General features: G+C 54.3%; 8 protein-coding genes across 8 annotated transcripts; 1 reads left to right on the forward strand and 7 right to left on the reverse strand.

Moving 5' to 3' along the window:
• Positions 1–1,056: 1,056 nt before the first annotated feature.
• On the reverse strand, positions 1,057–3,662 carry NCS57_00248400 (uncharacterized protein; the record flags this gene model as incomplete). The annotated part of the gene is made up of 4 exons (XM_053052514.1): positions 1,057–1,951; positions 2,000–2,515; positions 2,570–2,743; positions 2,797–3,662. The coding sequence occupies 4 exons, from the start codon at positions 3,660–3,662 to the stop codon at positions 1,057–1,059; spliced, it is 2,451 nt and encodes an 816-aa protein (XP_052917760.1).
• A 2,371-nt stretch (positions 3,663–6,033) lies between these two features.
• NCS57_00248500 (uncharacterized protein) lies at positions 6,034–8,238 on the reverse strand (the record flags this gene model as incomplete). The annotated part of the gene is made up of 3 exons (XM_053052515.1): positions 6,034–6,298; positions 6,349–7,814; positions 7,870–8,238. 3 exons carry the CDS (start codon positions 8,236–8,238, stop codon positions 6,034–6,036), a joined length of 2,100 nt encoding a protein of 699 aa, XP_052917761.1.
• A 3,081-nt stretch (positions 8,239–11,319) lies between these two features.
• On the reverse strand, positions 11,320–12,761 carry NCS57_00248600 (uncharacterized protein; the record flags this gene model as incomplete). The annotated part of the gene is made up of 3 exons (XM_053052516.1): positions 11,320–11,661; positions 11,724–12,183; positions 12,232–12,761. The coding sequence occupies 3 exons, from the start codon at positions 12,759–12,761 to the stop codon at positions 11,320–11,322; spliced, it is 1,332 nt and encodes a 443-aa protein (XP_052917762.1).
• A 995-nt stretch (positions 12,762–13,756) lies between these two features.
• Positions 13,757–16,807, reverse strand: NCS57_00248700 (Phosphatidylethanolamine N-methyltransferase; the record flags this gene model as incomplete). Its single annotated transcript, XM_053052517.1, has 3 exons — positions 13,757–13,831; positions 13,892–16,548; positions 16,612–16,807. 3 exons carry the CDS (start codon positions 16,805–16,807, stop codon positions 13,757–13,759), a joined length of 2,928 nt encoding a protein of 975 aa, XP_052917763.1.
• A 2,932-nt stretch (positions 16,808–19,739) lies between these two features.
• NCS57_00248800 (Eukaryotic translation initiation factor 3 subunit G) lies at positions 19,740–20,745 on the reverse strand (the record flags this gene model as incomplete). Its single annotated transcript, XM_053052518.1, has 3 exons — positions 19,740–19,964; positions 20,018–20,651; positions 20,717–20,745. 3 exons carry the CDS (start codon positions 20,743–20,745, stop codon positions 19,740–19,742), a joined length of 888 nt encoding a protein of 295 aa, XP_052917764.1.
• Positions 20,746–21,755: 1,010 nt separating this feature from the next.
• On the forward strand, positions 21,756–22,106 carry NCS57_00248900 (CYSTM domain-containing protein; the record flags this gene model as incomplete). The annotated part of the gene is made up of 1 exon (XM_053052519.1): positions 21,756–22,106. One exon carries the CDS (start codon positions 21,756–21,758, stop codon positions 22,104–22,106), a length of 351 nt encoding a protein of 116 aa, XP_052917765.1.
• A 348-nt stretch (positions 22,107–22,454) lies between these two features.
• NCS57_00249000 (FAD-binding-3 domain-containing protein) lies at positions 22,455–23,826 on the reverse strand (the record flags this gene model as incomplete). Its single annotated transcript, XM_053052520.1, has 2 exons — positions 22,455–23,533; positions 23,583–23,826. 2 exons carry the CDS (start codon positions 23,824–23,826, stop codon positions 22,455–22,457), a joined length of 1,323 nt encoding a protein of 440 aa, XP_052917766.1.
• Positions 23,827–24,389: 563 nt separating this feature from the next.
• On the reverse strand, positions 24,390–26,162 carry NCS57_00249100 (MFS domain-containing protein; the record flags this gene model as incomplete). The annotated part of the gene is made up of 6 exons (XM_053052521.1): positions 24,390–24,743; positions 24,802–25,265; positions 25,323–25,390; positions 25,442–25,600; positions 25,649–25,961; positions 26,009–26,162. The coding sequence occupies 6 exons, from the start codon at positions 26,160–26,162 to the stop codon at positions 24,390–24,392; spliced, it is 1,512 nt and encodes a 503-aa protein (XP_052917767.1).
• Between the last annotated feature and the right edge of the window lie 126 nt (positions 26,163–26,288).

Genomic DNA, 26,288 nt, shown 5'->3' on the forward strand with positions numbered 1-26,288 from the left:
TAATTATTGGCGGTTGTAAAGGAGGCGAGCTTGAGAGATGGTAACAAGAGGGGCGTCGATCATGACGGCAGACGGGGTCTTGCAACAGGCCGGCCGAAGGACCCGACGTCGGTGGGGGGGGACCAACAAGAGGAGAGCAACGAGAATGAGAGACGAGTCTTTTTGCGAGACCGACACCGAGTGGACGGGACGGGTAAAAGAGCGTTGTGAGCAATGTACAATGACGGCAAGCTTCCCAGAAAACGGCCAAAAGCAGTCGCCCTCAATTTCGGGGGCCACGTCGAGGAAGCCAGCCACGGCCAATGGCATACATGAACCCCCGATCATGGCGGGGGCCCCAGTGACATCTCTCTCGATTTAGGGGCTTCCAGGCCATGAGCAGTCCTGGGCTGATCACGCGGGCCGCTGGAGCCCACTGAAGCCACAGCACGCGATACAGAGCCAGAACCCGCGGTACCGCGGGCATGGAGAGCCCGGACGGGAGTCGCGGGCTGCTCCGATCTTTGTTGTTGGGCTTATTCTCAACAAGCTTCAAGCTGATGTCATCCCTGTCACGCGACTGGACCCTTTGAACGTCTGATACTGCAAGACTTTTGAAGCATCCATGACAGCATACAAAGCAATATAAATCAATAGAAGCACCATCTAGAAGCACCTCTATTTTTTTCAAAAAGCAAATACGAAATGACACCGCATTAATCATGACAAGCTGAAAAAGACTAGAATCAAACGACCACCCATTCCAAAGCCCCCTGCCATCGTCATGTCATCCATACCATACCATATCATCCATGCCATGCCATCAGTAGCGACTGTACGCAGTAGTTCTCAAGGTAGAATGCTAGTTCTGTTGGCCTCTGTCCAATGCCCTATCCCATATCCGAGTCCAGATGCAAAATCCCACTCAAACCCAGCCAAGACAGATGGAACGACCCAGTCTCTATAATGCAAGCAATCTTTTATCGTTCAACCACCTCTTTCTTTCTTTCTTTCTTGTTCACACCCGTTAATAAAAATCCATCCCTCATCAATCGTCATGCACTTCTCATCTAATGCTCACGCTGACGCGGCTGCTGTTGTCAGGTCCCCTTCGGGATCTCCGGGCTCGACAAACTTCCTCCACACATCTACCCGACCCATGCCCGTGCCGCGCCCGCTTAGTCCGGCCAGCTCGGAGGATTTGGGTGTTTCGCTGCGCCGCCCGCTCTTGCGGCTGCGGGAGCTATGGCTGTAGTACGAGTCGTTGTCGTCGTAGTTTGGATCTCGTTCCACGATAACCCGGTCAGGTCCCATGCCTCCGCCGTACATGCTCTCACGGATCGGAGGCGGCATTCCGATCGGTGGTGGCATCAAGCCCGGCGGCATCATTCCAACCGGGGGCTCCATTGGGGGCATTGAGCCATATCGGGGTTCCGCGAATCGATCTGCCAGTCGTCTATCCATCGGTGGCCCTCTCATATGGTCACTGCCGGAGTAGTACTCTCCAGGAGGAGGGTTCCTGTCAAACCCTGGCCGGTTTGGGGAAGGCGGAGCACCAACTACTCTACGGCCGGTGCCGCGGTACTTGTCCATCAAGTGCCCCGGTGGTGGATTTCCAACACCAACCTCCTCTGGGATGTCTCCCATGGCGTCGTACTCATCCTCCTTGCTGTAGTATTGCGACCGACGGGCTAGCTCCTCCTCTTGTTGTTCTTGCTGCTTTCGCATAAGAGCTTCTTCATCATATATTCGCGATCGAGGCTTGGTAGATCCTCGTGCTCGTCGAGAGACTCGCCTCTCCTCTGGCGGCGCTGGAGCCTCCTCGCGGAAGACTTGGATGTCACCTCGGCGTACGAGGGCAGGACCATCCGTATCAACCTGATCAGAATCTGGGTTGTCGGGGCTGAACCACGGACATTCGCATCTCTTGGGCTTTTGTCCGCATACAATACAGAAGTTGGCACCGCATCGGCTATTCTTGTGTTAGCAGATACATCTACGTTATCTAGGATTGTCTTACCATGCTGCGTGATTCTCGCCGTCTCTGACCTCAGCATGAGCACCGCACTTATGGCATCTCCTCTGCCCTTCGCTTCTAGCGTAATCGAGGAACCTCTCCGTTTCATCGTCCCTAGGGCACTTGCTAGAGAAATGCCACCGGCCGTTGCAAGCAACACAGACCTTGGTGTTGCAATGGTCGCAACGGGCAGCCTTGCGTCCCGTGTCACGGTCGGTATAGATATTTGCCGGGCGAATCCATTCCCCGCATCGCCTGGAGGGGCAATAAAGTCGGTTTCCAATCGAGTATTCCACATACTTCTTGTTCCACATCTTCTTAAACTTGGGATCGAAAAGCGTGTCGACATATTCCAGGCCAATGGGCTCAGGGGGGCAGCAGCTTGGGGGCATCTGCTGAGGATCTGTCATGGACTGCTTGAACCGTCGCCTGAGGCAGTTGTGGCACATGCGATGGCCGCAGTCAAGCTTGGGACACCTTGATACAGGAACTTCGTCCAGGCATCCTTTACAATCACGACTGGAGGCACAATTTGTTAGAGCTTACAAAGAAGCAGCTGTAGAGGGCACTCACAGTTTAGCAGGCCGGTCTGGAGATGTATTTCGGGATGAGTCTCCAAACATGCTGCCCACCAAGCTCAGAGGGCGTCGTGAAGACGACCTAGATTCCCTGATGACCTGAATAGGGCCAGTCCGGCGAGGGCGGCTTTCGCGAACTAGCTCTCGTGATTCATAGACCTTTGTTGTCCTGGTGTCTTGATTAGTACGAGCCCTGCAGTTTTGGCTGCATTCACGACTCACCTCCTGGAAGACACAGGCGGTCGAGTAGTCCCAATTACACTTGTGTACCTCGCTGGGAAGCTGTGCCTGGGCATATCGCTGACCTCACGTCTCAAAGAAGGTCTCCGGTCGGGGGAGCCTCTTTCGGAGGAGGCTTGACGACCATAGGTTACTTCTATCTCGTCAGAGGTGGATGATGAGGGTACTCTCTGCCGCCTTCGTCGTCTTTTCTCATCCGAGGAAGTAACATATTCTTCACGGCTCACTTGTCGGTGGTGTCGATGGTGTCGGTGTTTCGGGCGTGGTCTGTGATCTTCCTCCTCTTCTTCATCATCGTCATCATCGTCGTCGTCGTCATCCACCTCTTCAACCACCACTTCTATTTGATTGCTATCATCATCATCATCTTCATCGTCGTCATCGTCTTCCTCCTCGCTATCACTTTCTTCTTCACTCTCCGATGGAGGTGTCGACTCCGGGGTCGGCTCTCTGGGTTTTCGGAGCGGCTGGCGGGGTCGGGCCCGTTCGGAGTAGCGGCCCCGGGGCTTCATGGGCGGCCATCGTTCGTCGGAGTCATCGTCATCGTCTTCTGCTTCATAGACGGAAAACTGAGGGCGTCGCTTATAAGCATCTGTTGAAGCCCGTGTCAAGTGCGGTGGCGGCATCATGGTTGGCGGGTACGCATCCAAGCTCCTGGAGCTCTTCGCATAGCCCCTGGGCGTCCGTCTGCTGGGCCTTTGTATCTCCTCGATACGTGTCCGATGGGGCATCGGGTAGTCCACGACGTCAGCAGGCCCATACCAATCGCGAGACTCGGGGCGGAGGGGCCTGCGACGCACGAGGCGGGTATGGCCATCGCCAACGTCTCGATCGTATCCTAGCCTCATTTTGAGGCGCCTCTGAGGACTTGGAGGGCCCAGAAAAGACGTATGCGTTGGGCCTCGACACGGCCGAGGCTAGACTAGCTCCTCTGTCGGAGCACACTGGCAGGCGAGGGTAGTCGCGATGACGGAGTCGGGCCACTCAACGGAGACCACGCTGCGCGAGCAATTGCACCCCCCAAAAGCTGATTGGAGTCGGGGGGCTGATCATGCATGGCAACCGCAGCGTCACGTCGGGTGAGGGCCAAGTGCGAGCCTTGGAAAGTTGGGCCGCGAGACGGGACGGGTAGCGGTTTTCGAGGGGGTCGTCCAAGGGCGGGAATGCCAATCTTCTTGAGGACGATGAGACAAGAGGAAAGACGAGCAGGAATTGTCGGGAGAAAGGGAGAGGAGAAGACGAATAGATCAAGTGGACAAGCGATTTCCCCCCCTGCCCAGGTTCTGCTGCGTCTGCTGGCCGCTGGGAAACGCGGCAGACCAAGTTTGGGCGCGGTTTATACCCAGCACAGGGTCACCCCATCAGCCATCGGGCAGCCAAAGGCGAATCAATGAGCCCCTCCCCCGCGTGGGTTGGCGAGGAATGTCGACGTCGTGGGCGGCGTCAGTGACTTGAGGACCAGGAATCCATGGACCCTGCGTATGCTCTGCAGCACCGTACGAGCCGGATCATACGAGTCGTGGGAGCGTCAAGCCCTTTATGACGAGAATCCTGTCCAACGAGCCCGCGTGGTTGGGTGGCTGGCGTCGAGAGAGCCGGCGCTGCTGTGGGTGCATCTGTTTTGTCGGTGTGATGTCACGTGGCTGGCCAACTGCAAGCACGCACGGTACGTATCCATTCTTGTGCCGCCTCCAAATCATCGAGATGGATCAAAATCCTGCCCTGCCCACAGAATGAGGTCGAATTCAAGGCCTCATGTCTGACATGTATCGTCATCCACCTCTGTCGTGCACATTATGCAGAACATAGCTCGGGCATGGATGACAGACAAGTGCCGACACCACCTTTCATATCTGGCAGTAATAAGCAACCATTAGCCCGTCAAAACACGTCCCAATTAATGGATGCCTTATGGGGTCTGTGTCTGCCTTATTATGAAACAATCCCCTGGGATCTTCATGCTACGTAGTAGGGTACGGGAGCCCGTCGGACGTGGGGATCAGGCATCGGCCGTCCCCATGAGGCCGGGAAATCCTGGGTGGGGCCACCCTCCTCGGCCCGGTCCGGCCAGCGCCCGGCACCCCGGATTGTTGACGGGTACATGTCACCGACACTGCTGATCCCGGGCGGCGCCGCTTCATTGTCTGCAGGAACTCGGTCTCATCCCGACCCTCCCCGCACTCGCCCGCCTGTACCCGAGATCACGTTTCCTGAGCCAATCTACAGAGAAAGACTAATCAGTCACCCCTGGGCTTACTCGAGTCTCCGGCATCTGGGGCCCCAGACTGATTTCTATCAGCTCTCATTTGTCGATTATACGGCTGGAAATGACCATGCTCCCCTTAATGGTAGCCGAGATTTCACTCCCATTCCAAACGTTGTTTCATCTCTAACCAACTCATCGGAAGACGGGATAGGCGTGAATCTGCCAGAGTGGACGCTCGTTGCCACAAATATAGGCCTTTCCAGGGCCTTTGATTGTATATGCTGATGCTAATCGTAGGCGGGAAACAATCAAATGGGTATTGATGCAATCATCCAAGACGTCATCATCAACTTGCAAACCGACATGAAATCCACCCGAGATACCTTTACTCCATCATCCAACCTCCCACACACCGAGGTTTGGCACCTGCCCTGCTTTCCTGTTAATTTGCCCACCCATAACCAAGACCCCTGGAAATAATGCAACTAAGAACTTCCATTTGAAGACAAATATCGTCGTGGTGTTGACAGTCTCGGGTGTCCGGTCCGGAAAGCCGTATTAGGGAACCCTTCTAGCCAACCAACGATTCCCATTTCCCCGCCGCTTCCGCAGGTACTGAGTTAACCCAGACGCATGCACCCCGGATGATCCCCAAGAATGCCACCCAGTTCGAGGGGCTGCGCCCGGAGAACCTTCGGAGCTTCGAGATCAGGCCCGATAAGCCTGTGGGACACCGCCTTGAAGCTTGTTGCAATGACATGTCGCAGCCACGTAATCCTCCAACTCGAAGCGAAAGAGGGCAGTGCCTTTGTCGTTTGAACGAAATCATATCGAAAGAGGCCGCCCTCGTGCAATGAAGCATGAGTATTAACCCCGTGGACGAGGGCTGAGTTGAGCAAGTACGCCGGGTCTGCGGGGTCTCACGAACCGGCCGTGAGTTGGTCCTGGACCGCCAAGCAAACCACTTGGTTACGCGCTTGCACTGCCTGCGAGGCTAGGAACTGCCCGCCTGACTAGGGGGTTCCCAGAAACGCTCGCCTTCTCACCTCGGCCTCCTTGATGATCTCGGCGGCTAGGCTTAGACTTGGAGCCAGGGTTGCGTATCGTTCAACCTCCAGGACCACCTCGTTGATGATTTGATCCAGAGCTTCTCGATGGGGCACCAATGTTAGCAAGATGCCAAGCAAGGACGGTGACATGCTGGCGCCCATGATGAGTAGAGTTTGAGAGACCATGGACAGTGCCCCCTGCCAGATATATGGCATGTGTCCAGCATGACTATATCGAACGTTAATCGCAAAGTAAAAACAGGGGGTCGAGATACGTACTGTTCGTGGATGTGCTCCAACTGGCGGATGGAAGCCTCGAGACATTTGTGACAGTTCTCCCGCACAGCAGGGTCTAAAACTGCCTGCTCATTGTCCAATACTGCCAGGATGTATGGCCGGTAGATTATTGTGCGGCAGGCGAAGAACCGAAGTCGAAGCACCGTTTGGATAGGGTCTTGAAGGACAGTTCGTGTGAAGGGAAACTGCAGTGGTAATGGTAGGCTTTCGTACCACTGCGTTAGCTGGTAGTCGAGTTCCCCGACAACTGGCTCCAAACTTGTTGTTGATGCGATCGAATCTTTCGAATAGATGAGTTGGCTCACTCTGTTTAGGAGTCGACGCAGGGCAATCTCAGCAAGGAAGTACCAAAGCTCATCACGCCCAACGGCCTGCTCCGACTCTTCACCTTCGAATCCACACGGGAGGCCAACGTTTTCTTCAAATTGCACCACGCCTGAGTGAGGTAGGTCGAGCTCTGCGAGTAGGTCACTCTCGAACAGGAGAGCGTTCCAGTAAATGCGCTCCACAAGTTCTTTTTGATGGCTCGGGATGCGGCTCGGTGCCATGAGGAGGAGCTGGAGTTTCGTGCTGGTAGTGCAGAGAAGATTCCATGCCTCCATAGGCCGGACCAGATAAAAGTGATATGCAGCAGCAAGCAGGTGGCATTGGGCTGCAACAACGCTGTTCGCGGTCATCATACCCGGAAGAAGTGACCAGGCCGCCGTGAAGTATTGCAAACCAGGTGGATCCTCTTGGGGGACGATCCTAGATATGCTTCCATGTAGACTTGCTTGGCCAAGTGCCAAAACAAGAAGTACCACGCAGCTCTCTGGTCCTTCTCTGAAACCGTTGGAAAGGGCGGTTCGGTACTGGCTCCTCCAGGTATAGGGATTGACGCAGGCGTACCAAACGTTGACCCTCTCGAAGTAAGCCTCGATATATGCCTGGGTATTCGAGAGATCCACGCAAGGAGTTTTCGTCAGAGAATGGAGCGGCTCTCGGGCCATTTCCAACTGGAGGAGGATTTGCGGATCATACGGCCGAGAGACCAAATCTCTGATGAGAGGCCATTGCAACAAATGCATGGCAGCGTTGGTGTGAACCTTGGGCATGGTAGAGATGTTCGTACCGATCGGTTGAGCAGACCAAGTGCCAAATCCACCGTTGGGAATAGAGACAAAGTTGGTGGGGTTGACAGCCATAACAAGGTTGTCGCCACTGAGCCCCGTGCCATTGCTCATACCAGGCGAGTCTTGGGTCAAGTTGAGACCGTTTGGCGACGTGCTTACCATACTCATCTGCAGCAGGCTTTCGATACGATTTAACCGCTCGAGGATCAGCTTGTCGCCGGCATCCAGTTTGATACCCGGCTCTCGATAGATGCATTCAGCACCAAGCTCGGTACATAGTTTGCATTTGGGTTTAGTCCCGTCACAGCGGGATTTTCTCGAACGACAAACCTCGCACTAGAGAATGGTAAGCATGCGGAATGAGCAACAGCGGGTTCATGTCGCAACGCACAGCGATGGTGGCCCTGCGCCGAGGATAGTCGACACCTGTTTCGGTATTCCTCCTCTTGAGCGGGTTCGAGCCTTCATCACTCGGGAGTTTCTGTGTGCCGTTGGTCATGGTATCGGTTCTGTTCTCAGATGACTGGGAGAGATGACGGGGTTTTTGCGCCGAGCTCAACATGGTGTCTCTGCTGAAACTAGCTGTGCGCTGGTTCTTGAAATTAACAGGGGATTTTATTCCAATCTCGTTGGATATGGCCGTGAGTGAAGCCGCCGGGATTTCTAGCGAGAAGCTGTCGCGTGAAGGGACGGCAAACGGCCTGGCCGCAGCAGTCATGGAGGCTGAGTGAGGAGATTCGCCCGTCGAAGATGGAGACATGGCGTGGTGATGCGAATAGGGCGAGATGGGGTAGCTGCCTCTGGTTCAGAGTGCGGCAATGGATGAGGTCGATGCTGGGTCGGACTCGAAGGGGAAGAGAGCTGAAAGCGCGCACAATCCCAGAGAGTTTGTCAGCGAGACGACATTTCGGGCCAAGGCAAAGGAGAGGTGGTCGGTAAGACGAGGATCAGGCGATGGGATGAAAGCTCCAGAGCAGTCAAGGCCAAAGCTGACAGCGGGCGACTAGTGGTATCTTCCAAGAAAGGCCACAAGCCTGAGAGCGAGGTGTTTGTATGCCAGGCGTCACCGTTACAATGAGGGCATTGCGATGTTCAAATATTTGACGTCGCAAGAGGCGTTCCGTCCGAGGACCGAAATGGAGGAGCTATGGTTATGTATGGGGGAGCGGCAAGGACAAGGGTCTGAGAGGACTCTGTTACCACTGTACTCGACGACCCCGGACCCTGGTGCGGCCGGCGGTGGAAGAGGGTGGTGGAGAATCGGCGGAGGAGATTTAACGATTTGGGAACTTCTGGAGAAATGGACCGTTTGCTGGCCTACCACAGCGGGTGTTTGAGGGATCCAATTAGACGAGTCAACGGCTGCCAGGCCCCCAGAGTCCCAAGACCACGGAGCATGGAGAGCCGGCGAGGCAGGGCAAGGCAGGGCATGGCATGACAACCGAGGGCAAGACTGAACTGGCTGGACTCGATTGTGTCGGGCGCAGCTCTGGGCAATGATGGTGGTGGTGGTGGTGTATGCCGTCGTCTCGTCTCGTCTCGTTCCGTCTCGTCTTGACTTGATCGTGACAGCTCGGGTGATCCAATCTGGGGAAGCCCTCTCGTTTCGCCGGCTTCGCGAGACTCCGTTGGCCATTCTGGAGCACTGGCCCGATCCGTCCCCCAGAAGCTAAGTTAGAATCGGCCGCTTGACGCTCGCCCCTTGCCCAGGCTTGTCATCACCCGCACGAGGGAGCCCGAGCCAGTTGTTCCCGTTGAAGCAGCCAGGTAGGGGATAATCTTTTGATGAGGGAGGGTCGCCTCCAGGACGGATTGGTGGGCCGGTCATATCACAGCTGGTTGTTGTGTGTGGAGAAGTTGGCCATGCGAGAACGGTCGTTGAAAGTCTCCTCGTTCCATTTTTTTCTCGGGATATTCCTGAGACTTGTCACAATCTTGGATGCTTGAGTTCCAGGTTGTTTGAGGTCAAAGAGCGTGCATGAAGAAAGGCTCAAGTTGTAATCTGAACCCAAACATGTGCGTTGTGAGGCTTCCGCACTGTATTTACAGGGACCGGATCCACCTGGGGTGCAGCTGCATGCGCGACATGTTGCTGCTGCTAGCGCCCTGTAGCCCAGTGCGCTCTCAAGTGTATACGGTGCCATACCTTTCTTTACCTGCTCTCCTCCGTCCCATCCATCCAACTTGCGTCATTTCACATCCTGGAACTGTTTGGTTTTTGTCCAATTTCTTTTCATCTAAACCTTTTCATTATACAACTCGGTTGCTAGAGGCAACTGGCTGCTAAAACCGCAAGGCTACTCTGTTGTGAGCTCCCCTAGGTATCTCGGTCTCGCAACATCTGTACCTTGTCCGGCAGAGCTTGACCAGACGAGATGGAGATGCTTCGGTCTAGACCTCGTGGTCAATCCAGCCTTGCTGCTTCGGGTACTTGATGATCGCCTCGGATAGTAGCCGTGCCCTGTCGCTCGGGAGCCATGGGACCAAAAACCTCTCCACCCATCACGATACCTCGGATCATGTCTCTTCCTTTGACTCTCAGAGATCTTCAAGAATCTCCGGAAAGACGGGAAGGCTGATGAAGCTACGATGGAGCCAACAGCCTCTTCTCGAGGCAATACGCTGGGGCAATATAGGTCGTCAATGGGCGCCGGTCAGCATCTGAACGCACTGTCCTGCGAGTCGCCCTCACGATGGCAGCATACGAACGGCCCGAATAGGAGGGCAACTTCGGTAGAGCCTTGTAATCCTACCCAATCCGATCCTCAGCCCGTAGCCGACCTTGGGCCCAGTGCACCCCCTCCCGGTTTGGGGGCGCTGAACATGATGCTGGTCCAGTTCGGAATGCTTGTCAAACCTGCGGGGAAGCTTGGGGTGTGGCACGTTGTCTCCAACAGAGGAAAAGGTTGGCCAAGGTTGTCTGACTGACGCCTCCCAGATCATTTCGCTCAGTGCAAGTACCGACACGCGGGCTGACGCTCACGCCTAATGCGACTTCAAGGAGCCTGACCTGGGTTGACAACCTTTGAGCAGCCGCTCGATGTTGAAGATAACGACGGTCTCAGCCACGGCGCTCACCGCAACAACTTCAGGAGTCTGAGAGCTTGCTCTCATGCAGCTGCTGTAGTCTCATCACACAAAAAACTTCAGCCATGCATCATGGCTATACTTTCTTCGGCGGGGTCCTATGCACCCCAACCGTTGCTTCACAAGGCTTGCCAGCCACGAGTTGAACTATTGAAAACGACGAATAGAACCTTGTCGGATTGTCGGAACTTGTCAACTTCCGAGTCGGTTCTGTAATAGAAGTAAAATAAGGGTCTTGCATGGATCCGTAGAAGGCTTCTGTACTCGGCTCCGAGAGCCCCGTGTGTTGCCTTAAAACAAGTTCATCCCACTCGTAAGTATCTGCAAGGAAGAAACATTAATGCACTGATGCTATAACATGCTTCAGGGCGTTCCCCCTGCATCAGAAACTGCAGATAGCACGATCGCCACAGCTCCGAGATGGTCGATCACCTGGGGACATGGCAGCGGAGCAAGGCGACCTGCCCCTGGCACTGCAACCCAACTTGCTCGGCTTCATCCTTTATCGGCCTCGGAAGCCGTCGACCCGGACGCGATGTTCTACGCATTGACGTCTGATCGAATGCGGATGCGGCTGATGTTTGAACGACTCTAACAGGACGCACATCTCGGAATGTGGGCGGCGCCGTCTGACAGCTACATGACTCTCATGTATGCCCTTACGCCCAACAGAGACAAGGTGCATCACGGAAGAGGACCGGAACTGCTCGTAAGGGGGACTATCAATGCTGAATTTGTTTGAAATATGGCCTGATCACTCATTAAACACGACAGCTGTGACCCCGCCTTCCACTTCGGCATACGCAACAAACTTGCCCAGCAAGCCTGTTTTGACATCTCTCTCCATGACGACAACTCGGCCATCACTCTGAAGTGCCACCACAACCAAGGTTCCGGCCTTGTTGATGGTGAACTGACGAGGGAAACCTCCTCCGCAAGGCACCTCCTGACGTAGGTTGAGGTGTCCTGTCTCGGCATCTATCTCGAAGTTGACGAGTGGGTCCGAGACGATACTCGTGGTGTTGCTAGGATCAAAGTTGGGTACTTCGAGAGTGTTCTCGTTACGAGAAGAGAGGATAAGGAATCTCATGTCAGGCTGTGTGAAGAATGTTAGCTGACGTTGAACCATCCTTCAGAACCCAAGAGGTCGGCACTTACAGAGACGACAACTTCAGAAGCCGCCGCACCCTCTGGCACATCCTTGTCCTTGCCGTGGACGCCACTCTTCCAGATTTCCTCAAAAGCGATGGAGTCTTGGCCGTACGCCACCTCATAACCGACGATTGTGTTGCCCAACTCGGTAACAACATACATGAACGTCTTGTGCTTGACAGCAAAGGCGATGTGTCGAGGCCCGCTGCCAGCAGCAACGGCCAGAGGCCCAAGCTCTATCAAACCAGGGCCCGCGTGATCGACAAGATATACGCGGATGAGGTCAGCGCCCAGATCTGGCACCAGGACAAATCGACCACTGGGGTCAACAACCGCGGCATGAGGATGCGGTGCCTCTTGCCGAGAGGGGTTCGGGCCAGGCTTAGCAAGTTCAAACTCTTGAACTTGAATGGGAGATATCTTGGCTGGATCCCGAACGTCCCAAGTGGAAAGGGCTGAACCACCGCTGGATGCTCTGTTAGCTTCTGGATCTCATCACGAAGGGGTAACATACTAATGAGCCACCACAAGGCTGTGGCCTCGGTCACCATAGGACGAAGCGCTGACAGGCCCAAAGACTGTGGACACCTTGTCTAACGGCGCCAAGGACCCATCTCGGTTTGCCCTAAAGGACACGAGCGAGCCATTCTTGCCATCCTTCAACCCCTCGTCGAGGCAGTAAAGAAGCGAGTCCCGGCCAGCTAGTGCAAGCCACGACGGGCTCCCAGCACATCCCTCGGTTGTCGACACAGGTGGAAGAATAACGACAGCGCCCCCTTGATGTCTGACGCCCGTGATGTTAAGTGTAGTGACAACCCCGCTGTAGGAGGCCACATAGAGGAAAGATTCCGAGAGCACATGGTCTTGCAAATAGCCGTGGGTCATGCCCCAAGGCGCATACCCGCGGTTAAGGGTGTGGTACGCGCAGTGAAGCAGCAGCAGAAATACCGGCACCACGAAGAACAGGGTCGAGACCAGCATCGCGGTGCTGTTGTCCCGAAAGGGGTTCCCTAACGAGGAAGCCCGCCTGTGAAGCAACCCCATTGTGTGATTCCGGCTCTCGGCAGCGTATTAAAGCGGCAAGTCGATAATCAGATCGGACTCTTGAGAGTTGACGATGATGGTCAACGACAAAGCAAAGCAACCCGACCTCACGCTAGCTATCCGGCGCTAAGATTCGAGCAAGCATTGCCCGAATGGGCTGGACAGGGGGGTCTTTTAGCCGACGACGTTGCTGCAGGGGGATGGGATGGGATGGAATGGAGTTGATGCGGAGCAGGTGGAGAGGGGGAGCGGGTGATGAAGGAAACGATTGCGGGTTAAGGGGATAAAAGGAAATGAGAGTGAGAGTGAACGTGAGCGTCCATGGAAGAGTCAAGTTGGTTGAAGCTGGGGAGGATTTGTTCGACCCTTCTTTTCAGTGGATGCCCTGCCCTGTGAGACAGACAGGGACAGACAGGGGCTGGTGACAGCTTCAACAGCCACAGCAAAAGCCTCCCTCAGGTCGACGCCATGCCATGCCATGCCATGCCCATGGATGCAGTGGCACCCAACATCTGAGATCCATCCATTCCACGTTTTAACGGGTCACCGTTCGTACGTATGTATCATGTGCCCGTTTCATATGCATCCATTTCCATTCTCAATTAACCATATCCCGGTGGGTGGGTTCAACGGCCGAGGGCCCTGCCTCACATCCATCAGCAGCAGTAGTAGCAGAGCCACATCATGACACGGCCGCTTCCAATCTCACATCATTCCACGAATCATGAAGCATGCTTCATCAGCCCACCATCTTCTACACCCAACAGCTTCCTCAAAAGAAATGGTCATAAACACCAGATGTCATTGTCTTTTTGTATCAACTCCTATAGCTGGAAAAATGTCCAAGCCCGTATTTACTCCCCTTTTTCCTCGTCTTTTATCACATTTTCCTGGTATCATATGGATCTTGAACTCACCCCGCCATCACCCCTTTTCAACACAACACATTCCTAGACTCTTGACGCTCCAATCATCACTTCCTCTCACTCCCAAACTCAGGCCTTCTCGGCAGGGAAATCTTGGATTGCAGGCGTAGTGGTTCCTCTTGAGCGGGACATGCTGTAAGGTGCCTAGACAGAGTCAGTTAGTATCAAGTTAGAATCAATGGAATCAATATTTCTTGCACATACCAAAACTTCCTTTGCGTTGCAGACTCTCCATGCAAGTTTCCTCACACTTCCGTCCGCAGCCACGACAGGTGGTGCAAACTCGATGCCAAACATTTCTCGGATCGCATAAACAATTCTCTTGGCGTACTTGGTGTCTCGCTCAACGTGGCCACCAAATGGTTCCTCAGGCTGGTTAGGCGCAATATCAGGATCGCGGTCCAGGCAGTTCTGAACGACGGGTAGAAGAGCTGACTCGACTGCCTGCTCGTACAGTCCCTTGGCACCGACATCAACGTCTTCCTCGTCAAATTTGCTGATACGGATCTCGAAGGGCTCAGAAATGCTGAGAGCAGTGTGGTGCCCATCATGGTGGTATCGGAATTCGAAAACACCTTGTGTCCACCACAGCTTGTCTCCTCGGAATTCAACCTCGCCTTCCACCATGTTGGTCTCGGTCGCCTCGGTTGTCGAAACAGGATGCTCTTCCACAGCAATGCTAACGTCGGCCGTCAACGAGTCATAAACGCCAGCATTTGTGGGTGCCCAGCGTCCCAAAGATGGCACCTCAGTCGTTTCCCTAGAACGGTTGTCCGTGACCATGTAAAGGCCGATCCAGTCCTTCTTGCTGTGGCCCGCGGGCGCCCTCCACTTGACTCGAAGAGGCGCGCCGTACTCGTAGCTCATAGTCTTGACTTGCTTGGGGAATCTGCCGGTCAAACTCTCCTTTCCAGTGAACTTCTCGTCAATAGAGGCACTCATCGAGGGCGTGCCCTGCACTGAGAGCGAATACAGCTTGGGATCGTGGCCTTGCAAGTCGGGAGCGATTCGTGTGATGGTGAGTCGGGCGGGAGCCATGTTGAACAGCGCTGAAGTGTCCCTGACAATAGTCTTGACACCAGCCGCAAACTTGGGTCGAGCAGTATCGAGGAAGTCTTCGACAAATTGAGTAGTATCGTCCAGCACCTTGTCGACGCTCTCCTGCCATCCCTTGACGGGTGGGGGAAGCGAGCGCTTGATGAACTTGGTAAGTCCCGCCTCTCTGCGAAGGCTCCGGCCGTAGATCTTTTGCATGTGCGGTCGCTCGATATACGAGATGTAGAAGACGGTCAGGATCTGGGTCACCAGGGCCATGAGGAAGATGGATCGGCTCCAGGTGATGAGCGCAGCGCCCCAGACACCAGCAGTTCCAAAGAATCGGTCAGGGTTGTTGAGGAATCGGTAGATGGACTTGTAGGTCAGCTTAGCCTGCTGGTCAAAGAAGAAGTCACCGCAGAACCATCCGAACTCGCCAAGGGAGTCATAGACGCTAAAGGCAGTCCACAGCTGGAGGGCCACCAGTCCGGCACCGAGAACGTGCTTGAGCATCACCAAGCCGTAGGCCCAGTCCTCAGGGGGGGAGTACATCTTCCAACACGCAGCAATGAAGGCGGTGTTGCACATGATCATACTGATGTGGTGAAGGCCCTTCCACTGACGCCATGCCTCGCCAGCACTCTCGCCGAACTTGAGGAAGTGACGCGTCCACATCTTGGTCTTTGACTGCTTATCCAGGATGAGGCCGAGGCCGAGATGATACCAAACGCGCCACGCCAGTGCGTGGAGGACAAAGATGGCTTGCCAGACGGGAGTTGAGGGCGTCACAAAGGTGAGGACAGCTACATAGGATGGCAGAACAATGACGGTAAAGTCAGGGACTCGGAACAGGTCAATGTTGTTCAAGCCAACGAGGTTGTGGACCGGAGCGGGCGATTCCTTCTGTGTAGGAGCAAGAGTCTGCTGGTCGAATGCGCCTTCAAGCGACTTGATATCGGCAGGCACAACATCACCTTGGCTCTCAGAGGCAGTTCGCTTGCGAGGGGGCGGAGGGTTGTAGGTCTTCTCAATGTGAGGGTTCTCAACAATCACGAGGAAGGCGAACTGGGCCAAATGAGCGAGGATGGAGATGAAGAGCACCTCGTAGCTGGCGGCCATCATGGAGATGCCATAGTAACCCGCATAGCCGATCGAGTACATGGGGTGGGGAGCCATCTCAAAGACACCGTCAAAGGTCAAGTCCTGGTCGATGAGGTAGAAGAAATCTCCCCAGTACCAGGCAAAATCCTTGACGACGCGGTGAGCATCCAGCTTGACCCAGAGGTTGAAGCCGATGAGAGAGATGCCAATGGCCCATCGAGAGAAGCCGATCAGAGGGTTCTCACCCTCGGGGCTGTGACCACAGACGATTGCAAAGAGGCAGTAGGACACGAAATCACACATGAGGATCAAGTCAACTACCCTCCGGAAGACCAGCCATGTGTTGTACTCAATGGGGGCCTTTTCGAACTCGTAATCTTCCTCAATCTTTGCCTCGAGCTCGTGCTTGAGCAGGTTGTAGAGCCATGGTCGGGGGTTCTTGCCGGTTGCTGGGTTCTCAAAGAGCTTCCAGCGACGAGCCCAGGTGACGAGACGGCGATGGTTTGACTGAATCTGAAGGAGAACGCCAATTCCGATGTTGTAGGAGGCTCGCCAAAAGAGAAAGACAAAAGCAAAGACAATGCGCTTCCAGGCAGAGGGAAGGAAATAGGCAGCCAAGATGTGAAGACCAAGAATAGTCAAGACAATTGCATCAGAAAAGTTCTTTGGCTGTCGAGGATCAAGAAGTTGAGAAACCATGTCATGAGTGGTGGGGACAATGAAGACTGTTTTGACATGTGAAAGTCAGCCAACGCGACAAACCATCTTCTGCCACGATTAAAGCGTACCTGTGCCGTCCGGGGTTCGTCCATACGTCTTGCTTGCCTTGTCGGATGACACATTGGCATCGGCATTGGCATCTGACGACTCGCGACTGTGCCCTGGTTGTGAGGGGAGCTTGTCTTGATCGGCCAACGACTCGACCCCAGGCTGCCGAAGCCGAAGCCCAGGGCCGGTGGAGGGCAGATCGGCGGCAGTACTCATGACTGAGGTTGCTTGATGCTCAGCAGAAGAGCAATGTTGAATTGACGAGACGGGTATTGATGAATTGGACGCCCTTGAGGACGAGGAAAAAGAGAAAGAAATGGTTTAGAAAGTAGAAATGGCGAGTGAGGACCGGACGGAACCTAGAAACGGACAACTGTTGGGGAGGCCCCTCGTGCGCTCGAAACGACGTCAGGGCTCCGCTGAAAGAGCACGGGGCCAGTTGGTTGAGCTCTGCTCTGTCTGCTCCGAACGGGACACGACAGGGTCTGGAGCTCGAGCTGCTGGAAGCTGGGGCTAGCTGATGCGTCGTGAGTGGAGGGAGAGGAGGGATTTAGCAGGGAAGCCGCGCTGTGCCTCGATTTATTCCCCGGACCTCTTGCAGGAGAACGTGCAAGAAGCCACCAATGGCGCGACTTTGAAGGTTCGTCTGGGCTTGGGGTTAGTCGCTGATCTGTTTGGTCTGTGGGATTGGATGCGAATAAGAATGAAAGAGGGTGTGGTAGAACTTGACGGAGGCAAAGAGTAGACAGACTTGCCCACCGTGTAACACATGCCACCTCCAGTACAGGCGGGGAGCGGTTTCCTCCTGGCTGCAGCAGCTCCTGCTGCAACCGTTCAACGGGGCCCGCCCGGGGGCCACTGAACGAGCTCTGCAAGGGAGCAGGAGCCGCTAAGCCCACTGTGACACCGCGGAGCCCGCCAGCCTTACTCAATGCGTGGGGCTAGGAATGGCTCCAAACACCGCTCAAAGAAAGACTTTGGACTTCCATCAACTTCTCCACCTCTCGGCGCCTCAGTCGCGTGCCCTCCCTGCTCGGCCCGTAACTTGGGAACAGAGCCTCCATCGGGTGAGTTCCCTGCTCGAACCATTGCTCTACCGAACATCTCCTGGCGTCTACGGCCTCACATGACCCGACCGACGACAGCTCCTCGACGCCGATTCTACCCGGAACCTGCCCTGCCGCTGCAGAGACGGACTGCAGCCGGCGCCCGGCGCCGTGATCGAGGACGCCTCCCGATAGGTACCGCGGGAGCTACCCCACCAGTCGGCGGTGGGGGCTCGGATGCGACTCCTGTGAGCTTCGACCATGGAAGAGGTCCAGTGGCTTCTTTCACGTCTCACTGATCCTTGAAGGCCAGCGCACGAAATGGACCCTCATTTAAACGAGATCCGTGGGGTACAATCACATGTGAATCTGAGCAACAGAGAGGAAAGAGGCATCTCAGATAAATGCTTGCCCTGTTACGGGCTGAGGTTCAAAGTCAACATTGAGGTCATTGTGACTCGATGCATTTGCAAAGTTGCTGCCGTCAAAGTCTCAATTTCAGCCCAGACTCGCTTGCTCGCTTCTCAAAGCCTCCAAGGCCGTGAGCACGAGACCCTGAGCTGGATCCGGAAGCGACTCTCTCGCGATCGTCCATCACCCCAAGCCCTAGTCATCAAGCCTTCAAGGGTCTCGACCTGCTACCCTTGCTTTCACGAGCTAGTCGATTCTGTTGAGAGCGAAACACGCCAATGGCTAATCTTACAGTGGCCTTTTCTAATCCGCCTCGAATGAATCCCGAAGGGATCCCGTTGACCCGACTGCTGGAGGCGAGAGAGACATTTATCCCGCAGTGTTTCGTCCCCGCTATTGAGCCAGTTTTCATCTTAGAATAAGCGGTTCACGAGTTGTTGGGAAGCTGAAGCTCATTGGCCCCTGGTCTGTTTTCGTCTTTTAATTGCTATCTCCTTCTCCTTCGTTGTCATTCCATCCTTCTCGGAGTCGAGACATCTGCTGGTGGGCAAGGATACCAGCTCGCGGTAGTCCCCTGAAATTGCGAGCTCTTAACGACTCACATAATTCTTAAGTCTGGGAAATCGCTAAATAATTCCTATCTTTGGGTCGAGTCACGGGCCGACTCTCAGGGAGCCCTATTGGCACGGTTAAAGTCTGCAGTGCCCTGCTTTACGAATCGTCCAGTTGGAAGAATAGGATGCCATGATGAAAGGCCTCGGCACTGCATCGAGCCTTCTGCATACCACACGTCAATCACTACTCGCGGTACTCAAGTTTAGTGTGCATTGTTCCTACTAAGAGGACACCGCAATTTCGATCGGGAATCAAAGGCGATTAGTGACTGTTGGGCTTCTCTGGTTTCGCCATCGAGTCTTCATTCGGTCTTTGAACTATCTCGGTACGTACGAAGCAATAACGTTAAGTGGCAAGCTGGAACGCTACTAAAGTTCCTGATCAAAACATACTTGAAGAACCTGACCAGACAAAGTTGTTTGGTAAGAAAGGGGCTCCGCCGTGACAATTCATTCCATCCCTTCTCCTAAAAGAGGAGAAATCAGTAAAGGGACCATCACACTCCAGGCCACGGATATGACTTGAAAAGACCTTTTAGCTTCACTAAACAATTGCTGTTTCCTGTCTTGGGCCATTTTTTTCTTTGTTGAAATGAAGCCCAGTGTGTTTGACAGACAGCTCTAGCGAGCCGACTCCAACAGTGCAGAACCAAGTGTTTAACAGCTTCAGATATCATACACCTCCAAGCCATAAGTATCAGAAGGCCTTTCCCCATCATATCCAGGCCCTGGTCGAGTCTAAGCTTTCTTGGCCTGAACATGGCTGCTCACCTGCCCAGGGTCGTCCAGAGCCTAATCGAACGACATGGACATCTACGACCCACGACCAGACAGATACAACCCAGGTTGATCACAGGCATATCGCAGCACTTGTCATGCAACAGTAATCTTTCAACAATCTGGTCTCCCAAACATTCTCGCCTCGTCCAAAATCACAAATCGAAGCAGGCAATATCACTTTTGTGTCCCCATCTCATCTCAGAACCGTACCCAGACGTCGAATCATGAGGTTGAAGCCCTCAACCAATGCATTACCGTGCCCCCTAACTAACCCGTGACGACAAGAATTTAAAATCCCTACTGAGCCTTCTTGGCAAACTCCACCCGGAGAATGAGATGCTTGAAACCAAATCCGTCCATCTTTGCGCAGGCCTTGACAGCGTCGCCGCGGTCTGCGAAGCTGATAAAGGCGAATCCCTTGGCCATGCCGGTTTCCCGGTCCTTGGCAAGGAACACTCGGGTGACACGACCGAACCGCTCGAACATATCGCGCAGCTCTCCCTCTTCGGCCATCTCGGAGACCTGTGGTATAAAGTCAGCATATAACGCAAGAGTCTCGGGACGGTAGCACTCACGTTGGTGACGCGCAGCGTAGCAAAGTCGTCCCTCTCGCCAAACTTGGATCCCATCCGCTCGCCAGCTCCTCCGGTGCCACGCAGCGCCGGGGGCACATATGAACCCTTCTTGGCACCAGCCCCACCAGCGGCGGCAGCACCAGGCTCGTCGCCCATGCCAGCGGCAACGTCGGCGGCGCCGCTCTCTCCGATGGGCGCCATGGTGTCCTTGTACGGACACCTGGCGGTGAAATGCTCGCCGTTGCAAATACGACACTTGACCTTCTTGTCCTTGAGCTTGTCCTTCATGGCCTGGGCGTTGGGGTCGGCCGTCTCGTCCTTGGCATCCTTGCGCCAGTTGATGCTTGGTCGGAAGATGATGTTCTCACCGACGGATGTGGTATCGGGGGCAGGACCTGGGGGATCCTTTGCGCTGAGGCCAAACTTGGACCAGGTTTTTCGGTCGGCGACGCGGGGGTTTACGGTCTCGGTGTGGGTGATGAATCGGATGCGGCGAGTCGTCTTGACCTTCTCGCCGTCGTCATTGTAGCGGAATGTGATGACGGTCTTGGTGCCGTCCTTGTTGGAGATGGTCTGGGGGGGAGGGAGATCGGTGGAGGTCTCCTCGATATCGTCGTCGTCGGCCCAGTCGTGCCTGTTTGATGGTGGGGTTAGTCAGAGGGCATATCGATACCCCAGTCCGAACTGCGCTGCACTCACTTGGGCTTGTTCGCAACGGCGGCAGCCATGATGAATCGAGCGTATCCGGGCGACTGTTTCTATATCGTCGTTTTCTCGCGGTGCCGTCGGGATGCGTCGTAGAGCTTCGTCGGGGCGTCGGTTCGTGATCGTGGGGTTTCTCGGTGATGGATGAATTTAATCACTTTTTCGTGGTGCGGCGATTGAACGGTGGTGGGGCAAGTGTCAAGCCACAGAACAGCTCCGAAGGAGTAAAGTCACATGATGTGCACCAGCCACAGGGCCTACGTTATTCCGCCCCTGAGAAGCTGCCCAGCCATTGTAGTGTGATACATCAAGTCGGAGTCTTTTTGTTGAACCTTTGGAGGCGTATGCCACTTTCTGATTTGGAATCGTGCCATTCTGTCAAGCCAAAACGTCACTGATGTCCCCGGGAATATCGGCACGAAGCGACAAGCGCCTCGAGGGAGTGGCGCAGTGTTGAACTCGTATGCTTGCCCAACCGAGACTGTTCCATGCATCTGTTGGTTTGAAAATAGCTCGTGTAAGAAGCGGTGGAAATTTGAAACACATCAAAGACAACCAAATGTGCATTCAAATCTCCAAAAGTCAGCGTGGTAGATGCACGCTGGCGCTGGCATCACAATGGGAGGCCTTCCAAGCGCTCCGGTTTGAGATGCCAAGCTTTGGGGTGAACGGGGGCGTTCGGGCCTGGAAGGGCCAAGCGTGGCGCAGCTCGTTGCGCACACCAATCCCATGCCGCGTAGTCCCGCAAACGCGGCCTGTGGCGTGCAAGGGGCCATGTGAGAGGGAGAGTTTAGCACCGACCGACGGACACCAGACACTTACTTTACTACTAGTTACGAGCTTCCTCTCCTCACCGTCGTCTTTCCTTTCTCCTCGTCTCGTCAATACCTACATCTCTCATTCTGTTCATATCGACTGATATCCTATCCTTCCTCGCGAACCACATATCGGCCGCTCATTCCTGCGCGCTCCCTATTCGCAATCCACCACTCCCTCTCCTTTTCAGAGTCGCACAGCGCATCACCGCTTCATCATGGCCTACAAGCAAGACGAACCACCCGCCTACGGTCCTCCCCCAGGTGCCCCTCAGCCTACCTACGGTGGCTATCAGCAAGATCCATACCAGCAGGGCCCTCCGCCGGGTCAGCAACCCTACTATCAGCAAGGTCCTCAAATGGGATACTACAACCAGCAGCAAGGTCCCTTCCCAGCTGGACAGGGCCCCTATCCTCCTCAGCCAGGTCCTTATGGCCAGCCCGGCGGCCCTCCCCCTCAAGGCTACTATCCCGAAGACGATAGAAGAGGTGGCGGTTCCGGAGGTGGCCTCATGACTGGATTGCTCGCCGGTCTGGCATGCTGCTGCTGCTTGGACTGCCTCTTCTAAACAAAAAAGAAAAACCGACTACACAAAGACCTACCACCGCGATATTACCGTCACTACACTGCGCAAGATTCTTGAGAATTTGATGGCAATTGGGGCCTATTTCGCGAAAGGCAGGAGACTAGGGGGCGAGCGCAGCGTTGGCGCATCTGAAGATGGGCAGAATTCACTGGAATGTTAAAGGCGTTGGGGTTTCGTTTGATTAGGTACCGGAAGGACTCATTCAGCTGTTTTTGCTTGTTTCCTTGATATCAAAGCACGACTTCTAATCATATAATTCACCTGAACGAATGCAGACTAGTATATGCTGTGTGTTGTGCATGTGTGGCCAGATCTCAAACCGATCTGATACTATACCCCTGCAAAGAGTGTCTCGAATTCCGCCCTGACCTTTTCGACGCAGTCGTTTGTGTAAATCATCTTTTGCACGTCTGGAGATGCCCACTTGTCTGGCACGGCGCCGTTGCTCTTGTGCTCCTTGAACATCCTGTCTCTCTCCTCCTTGGCCTTGCCCTCACCCAGATGCAACGTTCGCCCGGACATGTATGCCATCTGGACGAGGTTCGAGGTCCACTCCTTCCGAGACAGCTCATACACCTTGAGGCACCTGGCGATAGTTTCGGGCCGAGCATCAGGGGCTTGTAGCAGCACCTCGGCGATGGTCGAGCCGTCCTCGATGGCCATGGCTGCTCCCTGGCTCAGATGCGGCAATGTCGGATGACAGGCGTCTCCGACGAGGGCGACGGACCCTTGTGTCCAGGTTGGCAGAGGCTTGTACATCCTCAGGCGCCACTCGCAGACCTCTCCTTCGGGGACCAAGTTGAGCATCTTTTGCACGAGAGGGCAGAAAGTCTCAAAGACCTTGAGCATGACCTTCTTCGACCCCTTGGTTGTGTACGTGATGGATGGGGCTGTGGCGAAGTTCTCATCTGGTTGGACTGTCGACAGGTTATAGATGGACTTGTTGGCGATGGAGTAGGCAATGATGTGGCGTTTTTCTCCTACCCATCTGACCACCTCGTCACTGTCAACCAAAGCCAGAAGCTCTGGATCGTGTGCCATGTCTTCCCTCTTGAGCATGATGCGGTAGGCAGCTTGCCCAGTCTCGGCCTCTTCAGGCTCAGCACCCACCTGTTGTAGCAGCTGGGCTCGCGTCACACTCTTGATGCCGTCGGCACCGAGTAGAATGTCAGCGTGGCACGTGTAGGGCTCCGAGTCTCTGGGCTGGACCTTGAATGACACCCGAGGGGAGAAGCTGGTGATTTCGAGTAGGCTGGTTGAGAAGTGGAACTTGATGTTGTTCTCCTTTTTGCACGCCTCATACATGTGGCCAGCCAAGGAGGATCGATGGCCACAAAGGTGAGAGTAGCCATACTTGGCCTTGATGTCAGGCATATCGACATGAGCAAGTTCGACATTTGTAGCTCCCTCTAATCATTGTTAGTCAAGTCCTGAATAGGGGAATGGATCAAGGTATACGTCTGATGCTGCTCCCTGCCACACAGGTTGACTCCTTCTCAATGCCCTCCCAGCAGCCCAACCTGTCGAGGATCCTCCCCATGTTGGGGGCCATCTGAATACCGGCTCCAACAAACCCGAGGTTACTGGCGGCCTCGTAGACATTGATATGTTTGAAGCCTCGTTTGGCCAGGGCGAGGGCGGCTCCTAGGCCACCCATGCCAGAGCCGATGATGGCGATTTCCAAGTCTCTAACGTCAGACATGTCGGCGATGAATTCGTTATCTTTGACACTTGAGGATATAATCGAGGTAAAAAATATCAAGACGCATTTATAAGAAAGGCTGGACTGGTTGTTTCTTTATCCGATTATACATGCGTCGTCGTGTTACTATCCGAAGTAAATGCCGGGATGCGGGGGAGTTCCGACGCACCTGAATGGAGTATTTTACTCCCGATTTTCGGTCGCCTTTTTTACAAGAGCAATTCGTAACGAATTGAACAAGTTGGATTTTAGCTTTGGGTTTTCTATTGTATTTTCTTTGTCATTGTCGACGGTGGAAATGGCTCAGCGCTGACTGGTTGCAGGTAGACAACCATCACAAGGAGTGACATCAAATGCCAAGCGAAGTCGGAGGCTCTGAACAATACCAACGTCACTAACACTGTCAATGGAACTCGATCAAATATCTTCGGCATGAAATTCGGTAGCAGCATCATCTTTGATTTGTCATCTGCAACTTCATACTCTAGAAGTATTCTCATGAATCATAGCAATGTGAGCTATGAGAGCCAAAATCCAACTTTTTTTTTTCAAAACACAAGTCATCAAGCCATGTCAATATCCTTGATCTGCTCCTTCTTCTTCTCCACCGCAAGCGCCTCGTTCATGACCTGGTTGGGGTCCTGATCGCCCGCGTCCAGGACCTCGAGGTTGCCTCCCTCATCCGCCGTTCCAGTTCGGTAACCGCTGTGGCTGCCAAAGACGTACCAGACGTATCCAGTCATAAAGACTGCCACGACGAGGAAGGCAAAGACTGTCCAGTTGCCCATAGCATACATGGGAGAGGTGCTGCTGGGGAACAGGAAGGGCGCAGAGATTCCGCCAGTGTTTGCAATGGCGATCATGCCTCCAGTGGCCAGGGCTGTCGCGGTTGAGCCTCGGACGGTGGCCGTTCGGTGCTAAATAGAAAGTCAATAACCAAGATTCTATGTGTAAGTATTAGAGATGACAACTTACAGCAACGAAAGGCAGAACAGCTGCGTTGGTGCAGGCAATGATGAAGACGGCAAAGTAGCGGACACGCCAGTTGGTGACAACAGCGAGCAGAAGATATCCAGTAGCCACAAAGGCCAAGCCACCGATAACATGCTTCGAGCGCTCCTTGGTCCTGTCACTGTGAAGACAGTTGCCAATGATGATGAAGAGGGCAAAGACGTTGGGAGGAACTGTCAGGAGCTGGGCGTTGTATCCTTTGAAACCGAGCGAGGCGACGATCGAGGGGGCAAAGTATCCGAAAGCATTGAGCGAGTTGGTCATGAAGAAGTACTGAATGGCGAAGAGCCAGAAGAAGGGCTCCATGACGGTCTCCTTGGCGACCTTGCTGTCCCAGTGCTTGTCGCCCATCGAGGGCGCGTAGGGGCCAAGACGCTTGACGGCGAATGCCCTCTCCTCGGGGGAGAGCCACGAGACAGTCTGGGGGTCTGGTCAAGCGCAGGTTAGCATAATTCAAGATGTGATTTATATGTGTTGGTACTTACAATCGGGAAGCCAGAACCACACCATGACACCAACAATAACAGCAGGGATGCCCTCCAGGACAAACAGCCTATTAAACTTGTTAGACAACGAGATATCAACGGAGCAACTTCAAACTTACCACTGCCAGCCGGCCAAACCAGCTTTTCCGTTAAGGAAAGAGATACCAGTAGCCAGCAAACCTCCAAAAGCACCGGCTACTGCGACACTGGAAGCAAAGATGGCCATTCTAGTCGCTCGCTCCTCTGGCTTGTACCAAAAGCAAAGGTACATCATGACACTATTCAGTCAGCAAAGCCTCTCTTCCCTAGGAAAACTTCCAACTCACCCAGGAAAGAAACCAGCCTCGGCGAGACCGAGAAAGATTCTCACAATCAGCAGACCGGCATATGTCGAAACGGCGGCGGTGCAGATGGTGACAATACCCCACGAGACCATGATTCTAGAGATCCACTTGCTAGGCGAAAAGTACTTGAGGAGGATGTTGCTGGGGAACTCCATCAGGACGTAGGGGACGAAGAAGAGGGCCACGGCGATGTTGTACTTTTGGCCGGTGAGGTCGAGCTGGGCCACGATGTTGTCCTCGGGGGTGTCATTGTTGAGTGTGCGTGCGTTGCCCAGGTTGACTCGATCGAGGTAGTCTTGGGAATGTCAGTGGATGCTATAATGAGAGTGTATATGCACATACTCAGCAGGTAGGTGACGCAGATCCAGGGCATGATACGGAGATCTTGCTTCCTGACGATCCTCTTCTCCATCTCCTTGTCATTGAGGTCCACCGTCTCCAGACTTGGAACGTCCAGAGACGGCTTCGCAGAGAGAAACTTGTCCCAGCTAAACATTGCAAGCAGCTTCTACAACAGATTCTAGAAGGCGGCACTGGGGGTGAGGGAAGACAGAAGATGAGGGATCAAGATCGTTGTGTTAGTCGTGCAGAAGCAAGCTTATTTAACTACACAAGACCGTTC

This window comes from Fusarium keratoplasticum, chromosome 2, assembly GCF_025433545.1.
Source record: "Fusarium keratoplasticum isolate Fu6.1 chromosome 2, whole genome shotgun sequence".
Classification (NCBI taxonomy): Eukaryota; Fungi; Ascomycota; class Sordariomycetes; order Hypocreales; family Nectriaceae; genus Fusarium; species Fusarium keratoplasticum.